This window comes from Salmo salar, chromosome ssa02 (assembly GCF_905237065.1).
Source record: "Salmo salar chromosome ssa02, Ssal_v3.1, whole genome shotgun sequence".
NCBI classification, from domain to species: Eukaryota; Metazoa; Chordata; class Actinopteri; order Salmoniformes; family Salmonidae; genus Salmo; species Salmo salar.
In genome coordinates, this window is record NC_059443.1 from 27,265,419 (window position 1) to 27,282,054 (window position 16,636).

General features: G+C 44.2%; 1 protein-coding gene across 4 annotated transcripts in view; it reads right to left on the bottom strand.

Annotated features, from left to right (window-relative positions):
* LOC106578944 (glutamate receptor ionotropic, kainate 2) overlaps nt 1–16,636 on the bottom strand; it is a 270,331-nt gene that overhangs the window by 129,973 nt on the left and 123,722 nt on the right. For all 4 annotated transcript variants that reach the window (XM_045701489.1, XM_045701484.1, XM_045701495.1 and 1 more), the window contains 3 exons: nt 13,146–13,327; nt 6,505–6,558; nt 4,339–4,512 (listed from right to left, as the gene is read on the bottom strand). In XM_045701489.1, the coding sequence (XP_045557445.1) occupies nt 4,339–4,512; nt 6,505–6,558; nt 13,146–13,327 (410 nt within the window). The remainder of the gene's footprint in view (nt 1–4,338; nt 4,513–6,504; nt 6,559–13,145; nt 13,328–16,636) is intronic.

Here is a 16,636-nt window from a genome sequence, read left to right on the forward strand (position 1 = left end):
GCATGCTGCAAGGAGGCATGAGGACTGCAGATGTGGCCAGGGCAATAAATTGCAATGTCCGTACTGTGAGACGTTTAAGACAGCGCTACAGGGAGATTGGACAGACAACTGATCGTCCTCGCAGTGGCAGACCACGTGTAACAACACCTGCACAGGATCGGTACATCAGAACATCACACCTGCGGGACAGGTACTGGATGGCAAAAACAACTGCCTGAGTTACACCAGGAACACACAATCCTTCCATCAGTGCTCAGACTGTCCGCAATAGGCAGAGAGAGGCTGGACTGAGGGCTTGTAGGCCTGTTGTAAATCAGGTCCTCACCAGACATCAACGGCAACAACGTCGCCTATGGGCACAAACCCACCGTCGCTGGACCAGACAGGACTGGCAAAAAGTACTCTTCACTGACGAGTCGCAGTTTTGTCTCACCAGGGGTGATGATCAGATTCGCGTTTATCATTGAAGGAATGAGCGTTACACCGAGGCCTATACTCTGGAGCAGGATCGATGTGGAGGTGGAGGGTCCGTCATGGTCTGGGGCGGTGTGTCACAGCATCATCGGACTGAGCTTGTTGTCATTGCAGGCAATCTCAACGCTGTGTGTTACAGGGAAGACATCCTCCTCCCTCATGTGGTACCCTTCCTTCAGGCTCACCCTGACATGACCCTCCAGCAAGACAATGCCACCAGCCATACTGCTCATTCTGTGTGTGATTTCCTGCAAGACAGGAATGTCAGTGTTCTGCCATGGCCAGCGAAGAGCCCGGATCTCAATCTCATTGAGCACGTCTGGGACCTGTTGGATCGGAGGGTGAGGGCTAGGGCCATTCCTCCCATAAATGTCTGGAAACTTGCAGGTGACTTAGTGGAAGAGTGGGGTAACATCTCACAGCAAGAATTTGCAAATCTGGTGCAGTCCATGAGGAGGAGATGCACTGCAGTACTTAATGCAGCTGGTGGCCACACCAGATACTGACTGTTACTTTTGATTTTGACCCCCCCCCCCCTTTTGTTCAGGAACACATTATTCAATTTCTGTTAGTCACATATCTGTGGAACTTGTTCAGTTTATGCCTCAGTTGTTCAATCTTGTTATGTTCATACAAATATTTACACATATTAAGTTTGCAGATAGAGCGATGGCAACGCATGTCACATTAGAATGACGCCATCTGTCGGAAGACAATGGGGGCTGACCCTGCTGGCCAGGTCTGTCCAGGGCTGTTCAGGTGTGTTCAGGGCTTGTCCAGCAGCCTGCAAGCTGGCCAGGGTCAGCTCCCCCCTCTCGGGCAGGCAGCAGCCATGTTCTCCGCCCCTTGCTGGCACTAAAGGGGGATCACCCCGGAGACGCCATGGTGACGGCGTAATGGACAGGTCGATCAGGAGAAGGCGCTGAGCTGAGGCGACGGCTAAAAGAGCACAGAATAATTAATCTCTCTATCTCTCCTCACTATTCCCACTCTCTCTCTCTCTCTCTCTCTCTCTCTCTCTCTCTCTCTCTCTCTCTCTCTCTCTCTCCTCCGTTTTCTCAATCTTTCTCCTACTCCATTCAACCGGTCTCTTTCTCTCTGTCTTGATACTCTCTCTATGTCTGTTTCATTCTTCACATCTGGAAGAGTTTCTGCAAGTCTTTCAGTTTGCTGTGTGATGTATGTGTATGGCTGTTTGAGTGATGGTTGATTAATGTGATTCCACATGTGTTTGACTGCTGTTATTGAGAAGTATTTTCCCATTTCCGCTAAAGTCGGACATACAATGATAGCCTAGCTGTCAAATCACAAAAGGGCATCTTACCCAGTAGCACAGATGTGTCCATTTGAATTTGCCCTGGATCTATGTCTATCATTCTTCATGAGGAAAGTATTGGTATGATTACAGATGGTGTGGTCGCTTGGTTTCCATTACATGAACACCATTTTATCCTCAAATTCCTGACATAAACAAAACAGCGGCCAACTACATTCAAATCGTGGGGTTAGGTATATGCCCTGACCTAAAGAGGGATTTGTTAAATAGTAATGTCTCCCCTCTCCAACTCAAGACAAACAGATAAATTGTAGGATGTATGGTCATGCCTGTAAGTTTTTGGAATCTCCTTGAGATTAGCCTAGCTGCCTCAGAGTGAAACAGACAGAAGCTAAAGCAATTAGCAAGGAGGAGAAATTATGCTAATGAGCCTGTAGGGCTTGTTAGGTCATTTTCATTATGCGTGTTAAGCCTTGACAGGGCAGGACTTCCTTCTCCAAAGGAAGATTAATTGTAGCATAAAGAAATGAGGTGCAGAATTAAGCTTTATTATTCAGCATTGCAGCACACAAACAAATCTAGAAAAAAAGAGAAGAAGGAGAAAAAACCATCCTGGGGTGAAAATGAAAATTCGGCGGTTTAATCATTATCCTCTTTGACACCGGGGTTTGTTTCTGAGGTTTTACAGACGACAGGAATCTTTCGTGAGTCACAGCCAAATAAGGCAGGCACCGAGATCAATTTAAGCCGAAATAACAAGGCTGTAGCCAAGCTAGGTGGGAGAGGACCACCTCTCTCTAATCTCTCAGAGTGCTCTGTTCTGCAGATCAAACAGTAGGAGAGGAACAGGGATTAAATCACACAGAAAAGTCACATCTAAAGTGTTTAAAGTTGTTTTAACAAACCTGGTGCCTGGACCAGGATTTGTCTACCTCTTCACACTTTTTTGCTGGATATGATTTTGCCTGTTCTCCATCTACTCTCCATTCTTTCCAACATCATTAGTAGAAAAAAATGATCCATCCACACACAAACGCACACACACACACAAAGAAACACACAAAGCGGTGGGCCCAAAAAAAGAGCTGTATAAAAACAGCTGAGTCTTTGTATTGCTCTGGGTGTAATCTGTCATGATCGCCAGTCCATAAGTTACATCAGCGGTTCAGTACTTAAGCACACAAGACTGTAAATACAGCTCAGAAATGAAGCCGTTAATCAAACGTTTACGGAACCTTTCGCCATGTCAATATGCATTAGCTGCTGACTGATTGCCATTTATCTAATGAATCAATCCCCGCCTTCCAACTATGCCATTAATTCCCTGATGAGTGGGGTCAGAGCACTGTCCTCCCCTGGAATAAATCTTCTGATGCCTCTGATCCAAAAATAACAGTCTTATGAAGTAATACTCATCCAGCCTTATAGACTACATAAGGAACAGATGGGAACACAAACAGCCGATAGAGGGCTTTGCGGTTGTCCTTGCCACTACATATAGTGGAGTGAAGACCTATTGATCTGAGAGAGCTAATTTATGTACATGCGTGTGGAGGGCGAAGCACCAAGTCAGTTGATTCCTTACGTTTCAATTGACTATGTGTCAGAGAAATACATAAATTGCCCCCAGTCTATTGGAGGCCTCCAGAGAGAAGCACTGACCCACTAATCCAACAGAAGACTCTTACAAAGAGGCAAACAGGTCTAAGATACAGTACAACCGTGGAACTAACTCTTCAGCAAGGTTCCTTGAACCTTAAAGGAAGCTCTCCATCCTCCAGTGGCAAGCCACAGCTATCAACACCCAGCCAGCATCCGCTTCCCTCCAACTGGAATATGACCAGTCAGTCCAGCCATATGTCACTTTTAGCACCTTAACAGTTGTTTTGGAATGAATCTGGAACCCTAATTCCAGTCATCTTTCTCCCTTTCTCTCCATCTCTCTCACTCTCACTCTCTCGCCCTCCCTGTCCTCCCTCTCTCCTTGTCTCTGGTCAGTTCATATTTTGGCAGCGCTCCCAGATAAGAGAGAGTAGCGGTGTAGCAGGACTGCTGTAGAACAGTCATTACTGGCTGTGTGCTGTTATCAGAGAGGGGTTGGATCCATGCAATAGGAGCCATGTTATCACACAGGGCTCAGAGCCCAGGGACCCAGGAGGTCGTGTGTTTCAGTCCTCTGGGACAGGCTGGATGCTCACAGGAAGACGATGCTCACAGCATGGCTGTTTCACTAACGGCTAAGACGTTGGTAACAATCACACACAGAGAAAGTATAATCTACGTCCAAACAACATTCCTGCCTTAATCCATCAAATGTCTAATGTGATATTTAAAATATCTAGGAAAACATCTAATGGTAGAATGGATTTCTCTGCCACACAGGAGTAACACTTCCAGCATAAGCCCTATTCCATAGTGATAATATTCATAACTTTTCAGAAGATTAGAGCAACAAAGAGTTATAGACATATAGGCCAATCATAGTAGCTGCTGCGTCCGAAATGGACTAAAGGCTATAGGGAATAGGGGTTAGTAAATAGGGCGCTATTTCCGATTGGCCCCATACAGTAGCTGTAGTGATGACTCACCGTCATGAAGCCGTCCAGTAGGCCAGAGTCAGGTTTGGGCGGGGCCTGCAGGCGTTCCATGGACCACTTCTCTATGATGGAGGCCACTTGGCTGTTCTCCGTATTCAGGATCCTAAAGCCAGTCATGTTCACCCCACTGTAACGGTAGGCCTCCACGTCCAGCGCAAACAGGTCCTGACAGGGAAGAGCTAAGAGTCAGGCAAGTAGGAAAAGAACATACATAGGCCTATATATAATACGCTAAAGAGGGGTTATAACTGTGTTATAAACAAAGCAAAACAGAGCCATTTTCTCCACTAAGAGCAAAAAGGATTAAGTATAGACTAACAATTAAATAGGAATGCTGATTGTGAATATGCAAGGACATGGTAGCAATGTGAGTTAATGTGTGGTGTCTGAGAGCTGTCCTCTGCTGGAGCAAACACTGGAGTATAAAGTCAAATCTGGCAGAAAATGGCTGCCATATGTGCTCATCGATGTGGATGGGTTGTTCACTCTGGTGGGAGAATTAAGCTCTCAGCACTGCGTCCCCTCTCTGCCAAACTCAACATTGGAACATGCTAGAACGTCCTCCTATCTGTTCCCTCTCCTCAGTCCCTCCCAAACTCCTCATCTTCACTCATGTTCATTTTTCTCATTTCATACATCCTGCAAATGGCTTCGCCAGACTTAATTGCGTTCATTGTGATACACTGAATGGCTTCTATAAAGAGAATGTGGACATTTAGATCTTTCATTTCAAACATTTAAATGGAAGGATGTATTTTTGTCTTGATGAAAAGCTCTGGCAGCGAAGAAAACGGAAAGTTTTAGTTCAAAGGATTTTAATATTCTGGCTGGGGGAGTGTTTTGAACTTAACTCTAGCTACTGTTAGATGAATGAGATATGGCTTTAATAGGAGTAGGACTTGAATAATGTTTCTGACCTGACAACTGGACAGGGAGTGAGTATAAGAGAGAGAGAGAGTCAGGGATAATGTAGAGGGTGTGTGTGTGTGTGTGTGTGTGTGTGTGTGTGTGTGTGTGTGTGTGTGTGTGTGTGTGTGTGTGTGTGTGTGTGTGTGTGTGTGTGTGTGTGTGTGTGTGTGTGTGTGTGTGTGTGTGTGTGTGTGTGATAATCTCTGCAGAAAGAGAGAAATAGAGCAGCCCTCTGAAGTAGGCCAAGGGCCATGTCAGTTACACAGCCATAGGGTGTCAGAACTGAACAGACATCTGACCCCCCCATCTCCATCTCTCTCCCTCCATCTCTCTCTCTCTCTCTCTCTCTCGCTCTGTCTCCATCTCTATTCTCTCTCTCTCTCTCTCTCTCTCTCTCTGTCTCTGTCTCTGTCTCTATCTCTCTCCCTCCATCTCTCTCTCTGTCTCCATCTCTATCTCTCTCCCCCTCCATCTCTATCTCTCTCCCCCTCCATCTCTATCTCTCTCCCTCCATCTCTCTCTCTGTCTCCATCTCTATCTCTCTCCCCCTCCATCTCTATCTCTCTGTCTCCATCTCTATCTCTCTCCCGCTCCATCTCTCTCTCTCCCTCCATCTCTCTCTCTCTCCCCCTCCATCTCTCTCTCCCCCTCCATCTCTATCTCTCTCCCTCCATCTCTCTCTCTGTCTCCATCTCTCACGCTCCCCCTCTATCTCTCTCTCTGTCTCTATCTCTCTCTCTCCCTCCATCTCTCTCTCTGTCTCTCTCTCTCTCCCTCCATCTCTCTCTCTGTCTCTATCTCTCTCTCTCTCCCTCCATCTCTCTCTCCGTCTCTATCTCTCTCTCTTTCAAGAGAGGAATGAAAGTTGACACTCTCCTCTCTGCCACATTTCCCTGTTCTCCTCCAGGGAAGAATATGGAGGCTGTCATTCACTTTCACATTCAATGTTCTTGTTGCCCTCAATCATCACAGCACATGAGCTAGGTCATTCTGATATCACTTACTTTCTCACACCTAAGACATTAAAGAGATTGTTGCTTTACTTTTGATGCATGAACATATCACATTTCAGGACTTTTGATTGGCTGTTAGTCAGTTTGAGGGAAAACATGAAGATTGAAGACTGCCTCTGTTTAGCTCACACCTTCACCGTGTCAGAAGTTTCCAGATGGATACAAAAGTTAGACAAGCAAGATGATGGGGAAGCATCTCGGCAGGCAGTGGACCATATGGCTGTACTTTACTTACCAGTGTGGTGAAGATGTAGTGGTAATACTCTGTCATCATCCCCATAGCAAGAGCCTGGAGAGAGAGAGAGGGAGAGAGAGAAAGGGGGGGAGAGAGAGAGAAAGGGGGGAGAGAGAGAGAGAACATGTGAATGCTGAATGTATGAATCTACGGTACACATTGTGCAGTGTCAGTGCGTGTGAGTGTGAGTGTGTGTGTGTGTGTGTGTGTGTGTGTGTGTGTGTGTGTGTGTGTGTGTGTGTGTGTGTGTGTGTGTGTGTGTGTGTGTGTGTGTGTGTGTGTGTGTGTGTGTGTGTGTGTGTGTGTGTGTGTGCGCACGTGTGCCTGCGTGTGTATGTTACAGAGTTATGTGTGTTTCTGCGTATAAAATATATAAACCTCACATCCACTCTCCTCTAAGCCTGGTGTAACCATCTCCTCCTCCATCCATCCCTCTATCCCTGCATATCTCCCTCCCCTCTATCCATCCATCCATCTATCCATTTGCCCTTCAACAGTGAGGGCTCACATTACTTACTAATGATGGCAATAAGCAGACCTAAAGGCCAGGATACACTCTCATCAGGGATAGAGAGGTAATGTTATGAGTGAGGAGGATGACTACTTTATTCTCTGCCTATGTTAATATACTGTACGCTGATCTCTATCAGAAGTGAGAAAAGAGGAAATAGTTGGAGCTCTATCTCTCTATTTCTCTCCCTCTCCCCCTCTCTCTCTCTCTCTCTCTCTCTCTCTCTCCCTCTCCGTCTCTCTCTATCTCTGTCTCTCTCTCTTTCTCTCGCTCTCTTTCTCTCCCTCTATCTCTATCTCGGTCTCTCTCTCTCTCTCTCTCTCTCTGTCTCTCTCTCTCTCTCTCCCTCTCTCCCTCTCTATCTGTCTTTCTCTCTCTCTCTCTCTCTCTCCCTCTCTCTCTATCTCTCTCTCTCTCTCTCTCTCTCTCTCCATTTCCGTCTCTCTCTATCTCTGTCTCTCTCTCCCTCTCCCTCTCTCTCTGTCTCTCGCTCTCTTTCTCTCCCTCTATCTCTCTCTCTCTATCTCTGTCTTTCTCTCTCTGTCTCTGTCTCTCTCTCGCTCTCTCTATCTCCCTATCTATGTCTCACTTTCTCTCTCTATCTCTCACTTTCTCTCTCTATCTCTCCTTCCCTCACTCATGTCTCTCTCTCTCTTCCTCTCTCTCTCCATCTCTCTCTCTCTCTGTCTCTCTCGCTCTCTCGCTCACTCTCACTCTCTCACTCTCTCACTCTCTCACTCTCTGTCTCTCTCTCTCCCTCTCTCTCTCTCTCTCTATCTCTCTCTCTCTCTCTCTCTCTCCCTCTCCGTCTCTCTCTATCTCTGTCTCTCTCTCCCTCTCCCTCTCTCTCTGTCTCTCGCTCTCTTTCTCTCCCTCTATCTCTCTCTCTCTATCTCGGTCTTTCTCTCTCTGTCTCTGTCTCTCTCTCGCTCTCTCTATCTCCCTATCTATGTCTCACTTTCTCTCTCTATCTCTCACTTTCTCTCTCTATCTCTCCTTCCCTCACTCATGTCTCTCTCTCTCTTCCTCTCTCTCTCTCCATCTCTCTCTCTCTGTCTCTCTCTATCTCTCGCTCTCTCGCTCTCTCTCACTCTCTCACTCTCTCACTCTCTCACTCTCTGTCTCACTCTCTGTCTCTGTCTCTCTCTCTGTCTCTGTCTCTTTCAATTCAATTCAATTCAATTTCCTTTATTGGCATGACGTAACAATGTACATATTGCCAAAGCTTATTTTGGATATTTACAATATGAAAAAAAAAAATGAGAATCAAAATTGTCAATGGGACAACAGTAACAACAATAACCAAGGGTCAAAATAACCATACATTGAACAATAACAATAAGCATACAGTAGAGTACATGTGCAGGTTGATTGGTCTGTCAGACACTGTCCCTCAACTTATGACAGGCAGCAATGTAGTGCGCTGCCAACCCACAGCTCTCTGCGTCCTCCCCCAACAGGACGGGTAGCCTACTCTCATCAGAGAAGTCTTTGAAACCTTTAATAAGGGTTTCAAATTTGGGAAAATGACACTCTCAAATTGTTTTATATTTTTCACATTTTGTCAGGAAATGCAGCTCCGTCTCAGGTTCTGCTATTGTGCAATGGTTGCACAGAATTTCCTCTACAGGGAGTCAGGTTTTCCTGTGTCTACCCTTCTTCAGGCTGTGCTCACTGAGCCTGTACTTTGTCAAGGTTTTTCTAAGGTTTTGATCAGTAACCATGGTCAAATAGTTAGCCACTGTGTACTGTCGATTTAGGGCCAGATAGCACTGCATTTGGCTTTGTGTTTGTGCTTGTGTTTCCCAATAAGCAATGTAGTTTTGTTTTGACTGTGTTTTAATTTGGTTTATTCTGATTGATTGGATGTTCTGGTCCTGAGGCTTCAGTGTGTTAGTAGAACAGGTTTGTGAACTCAGCCCCAGGACCAGCTGGATGAGGGAACTCTTTTCTTTGCTCAGCTCTTGGCATTGCAGGGCTTGGTAATGATATGAGAGGGGGTCACTGTATTTTAGATGTTTCCTAAACTGAATTGGTCTTTTTTGAGTTTTTATTATTAGTGGATATTGGCCTAATTCTGCCCTGCATGCATTGTTTGTAGTTTTCCTCTGGACATGTAGGATAATCTTACAGCACTTTGCATGCAGGGTTTCAATGGGGTGTTTGTCCCATTTGATGAAATCTTGTTTCACACCTCTCTGCCATAAAGTGCAATTGGTTCAATGACATATTCAATTAGTTTTAGCCAAATTTTATAGGTATTTCAATTTGCATTGGCTTTTTAATGGCGTAGAATGCCCTGCGTGCTTTCTCTCTCAGTTCATTCACTGCCAGTTGAGCTTATTTTTAAACCCAAGTAATTGTAGTGTGTGCAGTACTCTATATATTTTGTACCAATTGAGAACTTTGGTCTAATTCCCTGAGATCTGGATCTTCTCTGGAAAATCATTATTTTAGTATTTTTGGGGTTTACTGCCAGGGCCCAGGTCTGGCAGTACTGCTCTAGCAGATCCAGGCTCTGCTGTAGGCCATGTGCTGTGGGTGACAGCAGGCATAGGTCATCTGCGAAGAGTAGGTATTTAACTTCTGAATTGTGGAGACTAACACCAGGGGCTGAGGATTTTTCTAGAATAGTGGCCAATTCGTTGATGTAAATATTGAAGAGTGCAGGGCTCAGATTGCAACCCTGATGAAGGCCCCGCCCCTGGTTAAAGAATTCAGTTCTTTTCTTGACAATTTTTATGCTGCACGTATTGCCAGTATACATTGATTTAATTATGTCATATCCTTTACCCCCTACACCACTTTCAATAACTTTGTAGAACAGTCCTGTATGCCAAATAGAATCAAATGCTTTTTGGAAGTCGATAAAGCAAGCGTATATTTTGGTATTATTTTGGTGGACATGCTTATCTATCAGGGTGTGTAGGGTGTAAATATGATCAGTCATGCGATGTTTTGGTATGAATCCAATTTGGCTTTTACTCAAGACATTGTGCTTATTAAGGAAGTTTAGAACTCTTACATTTATAATACTACAGAAAACCTTCCCCAGGTTACTGTTCACACAAATGCCTCTGTAATTGTTAGGGTCAAATTTGTCTCCGTTCTTTGGGGTTATGAGTCCTTGATTCCAGATGTCAGGGAAATAACCTACACTCAGGATCAAATTAAACAGTTTTAATATAGCCAATTGAAATTTTGCACTAGTGAGTTTGAGCATCTCATTTAGGATGCCATCAGGTACGCGTGCTTTTTTACATTTGAGAGCCTGAAGTTTCTTATAGAGCTCCTGGTCAGTAATTGGGGAGTCCAATGGATTTTGATTGTCCTTTATAGCTTTTTCTAATCCATTCAACTTCTCATGAATTTGGCGTTGTTCTGCATTTGTGTCAATTTGAACGGTGTTGTAGAGTGTTTTAAAATGGGTTGTCCATATGTCACCATTTTGTATCGCTAATTCCTCTTGTTTCGATTTTTTAAATTCTTTTCCAATTTTGCCAGAAGTTGTTTGTGTTTATGGACTCCTCAATTAGTGTCAGCTACTTGCTGTTGTACTGTGCTTTTTTGGTTCTGAGTGTACGTTTATAGAGTTTTAAAATCTCACAGTAATGAAGGCGTAATTCACCATTATTTGGGTCTCTGTGCTTTTGGTTGGATAGTGTTCTAAGTTTTTTCCTTATAATTTTACAATCTGCATCAAACCAGTTGTCATCTGTGATCATTTTTGTTTAGTTTTTTTTCAATTTCAATTGTGCTTCTTTGTCACGCTCTGACCTATGAGAGCTGTGTTTTCTCTGTGTAGTTAGGTCAGGGTGTGATATGGGTGAGCAGTCTATGTTTGTTGTTTCTATGTTTAGTTCTTGTTTTTCTATTTCTATGTTGAGTTTTGGGATGATCTCCAATTAGAGGCAGCTGGTTCGTGTTGTCTCTAATAGGAGATCATATTTAAGTTGGGGTTTTTCTATTGTGTTTTGTGGGTAGTTGTTTTCCGTTTTGTGGTTGTTTGCTGTTGTTTTTGTTCCTTTGTCAAGTGTTTCATTTTTTCATTAAATAATAATCATGAGCACTCAACACGCCGCGCCTTGGTCCCCTCTATACGACTGCCGTTACATTCTTTTGCCGTTTGCCTGAATTGAGTTGATGTTTTTTACTGCTAGATTGATACCTTCTTTACTGTGAGTGAATGTGGTATCCAGAAAGTTATCTAAGAGTGTTTGGATATTTTGGTTGCAGGTTGCTTTCTGGTATTATTCTGTGCTGTTTTGGGCCCATCTGTATGATTTTCTGATGTTGTACAGCTTACTGGGCTGTGAATGTGTGGTTGTTTCCATGTCTGTTCTTTTGAGGAACAACGTAATTTGGCTGTGATCAGACAGAGGTGTTAGTGGCTTGACAGTGAATGAGCTGAGAGAGAAGGGGTAAATGTCTGTAATCATATAGTCTACTGTACTGTGGCCAAGAGGTGAGCAGTAGGTGAATCTCCCCAAAGAGTCCCCCCGTAACCTACCATTGACAAAGTACAGACCCAGGCTTCTACAGGCTTCTTTCCCTCACCCTATCTCTCTCTCTCTCTCTCTCTCTCTCTCTCTCCCTCTCGCTCTCTCTCTTTGTCTCCCTCTCTGTCTCTCTCTCTTTCCCTCTCTCTGTCTCTCTTTCTCCCTCACTCTGTCTGAATTTAGATGATATCACTGCAGACAGACAGATGACTGTGGTCATTACCTTGGTCTGATCAGTGGTGGCCATGTTTTGCTAAAATAATTACAGACTCCTCACCTCTATGTCACTATATCACCTGTTGTTGGGATATTATGTCTTATAGGTGAACATCTCACAAGGCCATTTGCAGAAGAAGCCCCTGTTATTGCAGCTTTATACTGTGAGTCTACTCTGTGTGTGTCTGTTAGGGCCTTTGGCTGAGAGCCCACCCTATTTAAGCGCTATAAATGTGGCTTGGTCTCCTAGGCAGCTGGGACAGGTGTGTCGTGCTGCAGTTCTCTGACAGCTTCGCTAAACCATTAGGAATCATAGATGATGATTGTGCAGGGAAATGGAGAGTGATTAAATGGGAAAGGGTCAGGCCAGTAATTGCTGCCGGTGTCAGGTGGGTACGGTAAGTATCCATGTGGGTTGAACATACTCTAATCTACTCACCAATAATGCACCTAGCATTACCCCATGGCCATGAGGTTTCATAGCCAATAAGGGTGCAGAATGTAAATGATTGTATTTCCTTTTCCAATCAGATGACAACATTCAAGTGGACCTGATGGAATTCTGTGTTTCTTAGCCAATCAGATATCTTCAATCCTATTATGCACTGCACTATATCCGTGGACACCACAGAGGGATTGGGGAAATCTGCAGTAATTATAACTCGTCCTTTAGGGATCAGAAGCAGAATGATCTTTTAGCACCTGCATATCATAGGCATTTGGCCACCTGCATATGAACTCTAGAGGAAGGCCTACAGAGGTTAACATGAATCATTTGAAGCTGGATATTTAGCATGCAGACAGTCCCACAATGGCACTATAAACGACAGTTAAACCACCACCAGTTGTTTGTTGTACGGTAGAAGATTGATCTGCGTCTCTAAAGAGTACCATGACTGTCGTCCCAGAGTGAAATGAGGAGAGGAATCCTTCCATCACTGAGTCAGGCGGGTGTCTTGTAATGAGGATATCAGGGAAAAGTCCTTCATTACCCCCCATTACCAGGGAGTAGCTCATAAGCCACTAGCTAATGATAGGTGTCCTTGACCTTCATAACCAATCACCAGCTACCACACTGATTAAAAAAGCCAAGCAGGAGAGAGTGAGGGAGAAGGACTGAGTGCCAGGGTGAGTCATGTTATCTTTAATATTTGATACATCCTGGAAGCAGGAGGAGGAATATTCATGTTTTTAATTGAGTCAGTATAAAACATCCTCTCTTTCTGTTTCAGGTGTAGCTGATATGCTGCATGACTGAAAGGACCTTAGAGGATATTCTTTCTTTCAAGGAAATGTACAAAAAACATATTTTGCACCCAGTTTGACAAAACTTGTCTGAATTGACTGGGGATTGTGACTTCTCACTCATCCACACACAAACACAGACACACATCACTACCCCTCCTCACACACACCTGTTTTAGGATGCCAGCAGCCATTTCGTGTCCACAGTCGAAGATGACGTGGAACTCCTTCCCTCTCTTCATCTCCTTGAGGAGAGGCTTGGCGTCCTTGGTGTCCGCTGGCAACTGGCGGATCTTCAAGCGGATGTTGTAGCGAGATGGAGCCTTTATGAGCTCCTGTAACCGAATAAGACCTTCATAGGAAACACAGAGACAAAAAAGAAAGTGTGAGAGGGAATGAATCAATGTACAATACGTATACCATTTTGAATAGGGAAAGGGGGATACCTAGTAGTTGTACAACTGAATGCCTTCAACTGAAATGTGTCTTCTCCATTTAACCCAACCCCTCTGAATCAGAGAGGTGCAGGGGGCTGCCTTAATCAACATCCACGGCACCCAGGGAACAGCAAGATAGCTTCCTTGCTCAGCAGCAGAACAACAGATTTTTACCTTGTCAGCTCGGGGATTCAATCCAGCAGCCTTGTGGTTACTGGCCCAATGCTCTAACCACTAGGCTACCTGCCGCCCCAAAAATGTCATGTTAATTCCATTTCTGTTGCAAACAGTGCAGGCTCCCTATTTTCCAAAGATAAACTACAAATATGTATCTCTGGTAATTGAAGTTTTACTCTGTATTCATTTGACTCCCTTGGTTTTAATTAGTAGTAGATAAGGAAGCTCCATGAATAGATGTCTAATATCATTCCAATTTTAATGAAATCCATCCATCTGTCAACTTGTCTTGCATCTCTTCCCACCTCCCCCCTCCTCCTTCTCCCTCCTCCTCCTCTTCCATCCTCCTCCTCTCCCCTCCGCCTCCTCTCCCTCTTTCTTTCTCTCCTTTCTTTGCACTATTGCACTATTGCACATTTCATTCCACTTCCTCATTTCTTAATATTTGTCTGTATCCCTCCTGTTCTACCTCCACCATCTATGTTTCTCTCAAAGCTCTGTTTTTTCTGGCGCCACACTGTATCTTACCAGAGCCAGTACCACAGACCTTGATGCTAGAAGAAAACGGATCCCAACAGTATGAATTCCCCTTTGAAAAGGAAACCAAAAAGACATCTATCAATACTCCACCTGACTTTTATCATTCATCACTGATACATTGAATTCACGCTCATTATCGATCCATCTACAGTGCTTCTCCAATATTAATTTAGCACCGATGCTACATGTTTTCCACCGCGGTAAAAACTAGGATTTACAAGATATATATATTTTTGCCGATACATGCTTTTAAATGGATACTCGTTGGCTCAATGACTGAAAGTCTATGGGAACAGATAGCATGTCATTGCGCTAACATCTAAATTCCTACATAGAGATATAGGACAAAGAGCCACTATGGCTGAAGAATTCTTACAAGTGTTTCCAGTCATCTGTAAGTGCAATCAATAATCTGTTCCCTGGTTCAGTACTGTATAGACCTGCCACAGTAACAGTCACAGTCACAACCATGTAGTTGTTATTTTCTGCAGCCTGCAGCCATACAGGCAGTCCCCAGCTGGTTGGCCCATGGCATTATTTGTTTACTTCCTGTTTCTACTTGAGCGCACAGCACCATGGGACACCAGCGCAGCTCAGCTCACAGCTTGTTGTTGAGTGTTGAGCAGCAGCCAGTTCCCAAGCCTTCATTAAATCACTACAACACTCTGTCGCACACTGATGATGATGCCCCACGGTGGCGCCCTCTCGCACGCTGATGATGCGTCATTGCCCGTGACAAAGTGGACACAGTAGACACAATGGAGGGCTGAGGACCTCGCCCACTCTGGGTCACTATTAACTAACACTGCAGAATACATATACAATGAGCCAGAGAGAGGAAGCAGTGTAGCTACTGTATGGCTGCAGACTATGGCTGTGACTGAAATAGGCTACCTATTCCTAGTGCACCTATAGTGCATGCCCTGGTCAAAAGAAGTGCACTACAAAAGGAATATGGTGCTATTTCAGACGCAGCCTATGAAGAAGACCAGCTGGCCATCTCAATTTGGGCAGAAACCCTTAGTTAGACTTCATTGCACATCAGCTTGTTTCAAAATGTTCATTACCTGACCATCACAGTTAGTTTAAATAGCTGCTTTGTTGGCACCAACAAAGGCCCATGGTGATCACAGTGAATGTTAAGCAGATGGAGGCGCTTGTGAAAAGCAGTTGTTCTTAAATCAATTAAAGAGTTATGATCCCGATCTACAATTCTGTCGAAATTTGGAATTCAGACAAAAGTGAACGTTGGGTATGTGAGTGTGTGTGTGTGTGCATGTGTGTGTGCATGTGTGTATGTGTGTGAAGTTTGAATGTAGTCCGATCTGGCTGGGGTGTTTAGTTTTGCGAGAGCTTTCCACTGCAGGAGCAGTGCTCAGTGTTTTACAGTTAGTTAGTTAACTTCTTTGGGATGGGGGCAGTATTTTCACGGCCGGATAAAAAATGTACCCGATTTAATCTGGTTACTACTCCTGCCCAGAAACTAGAATATGCATATAATTAGTAGATTTGGATAGAAAACACTCTAAAGTTTCTAAAACGGTTTGAATGGTGTCTGTGAGTATAACAGAACTCATATGGCAGGCCAAAACCTGAGAAGATTCCATACAGGAAGTGCCCTGTCTGACAATTTGTTGTCCTTCTGTTGCATCTCTATTGACATTACAGCATCTGTGCTGTAACGTGACACTTTCTAAGGCTTCCATTGGCTCTCTAAAGCCGCCAGAAAGGGGAATGGGGTGTCTGCTGTCTCTGGGCAAAGTACAGCAGCAGAGTTTGGGGACAGTGAGACTGGAGATGCGCGGTCATGAGAACTCGCCATGTTTTTCTTTCAGTCTTTGAATGAATACAACGTTGCCCGGTTGGAATATTATCGCTATTTTATGAGAAAAATAGCATAAAAATTGATTTTAAACAGCGTTTGACATGCTTCTAAGTACGGTAATGGAATATTTTGACATTTTTTGTCACGAAATGCGCTCGCGCATCACCACTTGATTGAACAAAACATGCATGTATTGTATAACAAACTGTCCTAGGAGTGTCATCTGATGAAGATCATCAAAGGTTAGTGCTGCATTTAGCTGTGGTTTGGGTTTATGTGACATATATGCTTGCTTGGAAAATGGCTGTGTGATTATTTGTGTCTATGTACTCTCCTAACTTAATCTAATGTTTTGCTTTCGCTGTAAAGCCTTTTTGAAATCGGACAATGTGGTTAGATTAACGAGAGTCTTATCTTTAAAATGGTGTAAAATAGTTGATTGTTTGAGAAAATTGAATTGTGGTATTTTAGTTGGTTTTGTATTTCGCGCCGTGCGATGCCATTGGCTGTTGGCTAGGGGTTTCGCAGGCGGAACGGGGTTCCGCTAGCGGAACGTCTGTCCTCAACAGGTTAACATTGGTAAAACCACCCTGACCCCTCCGACTGCTGCATTCGCACATCATAAACAACATGTCAGAGTACCTCTTTCTCGTTGTCACGACTTTTGCCGAAGTCGGCTCCT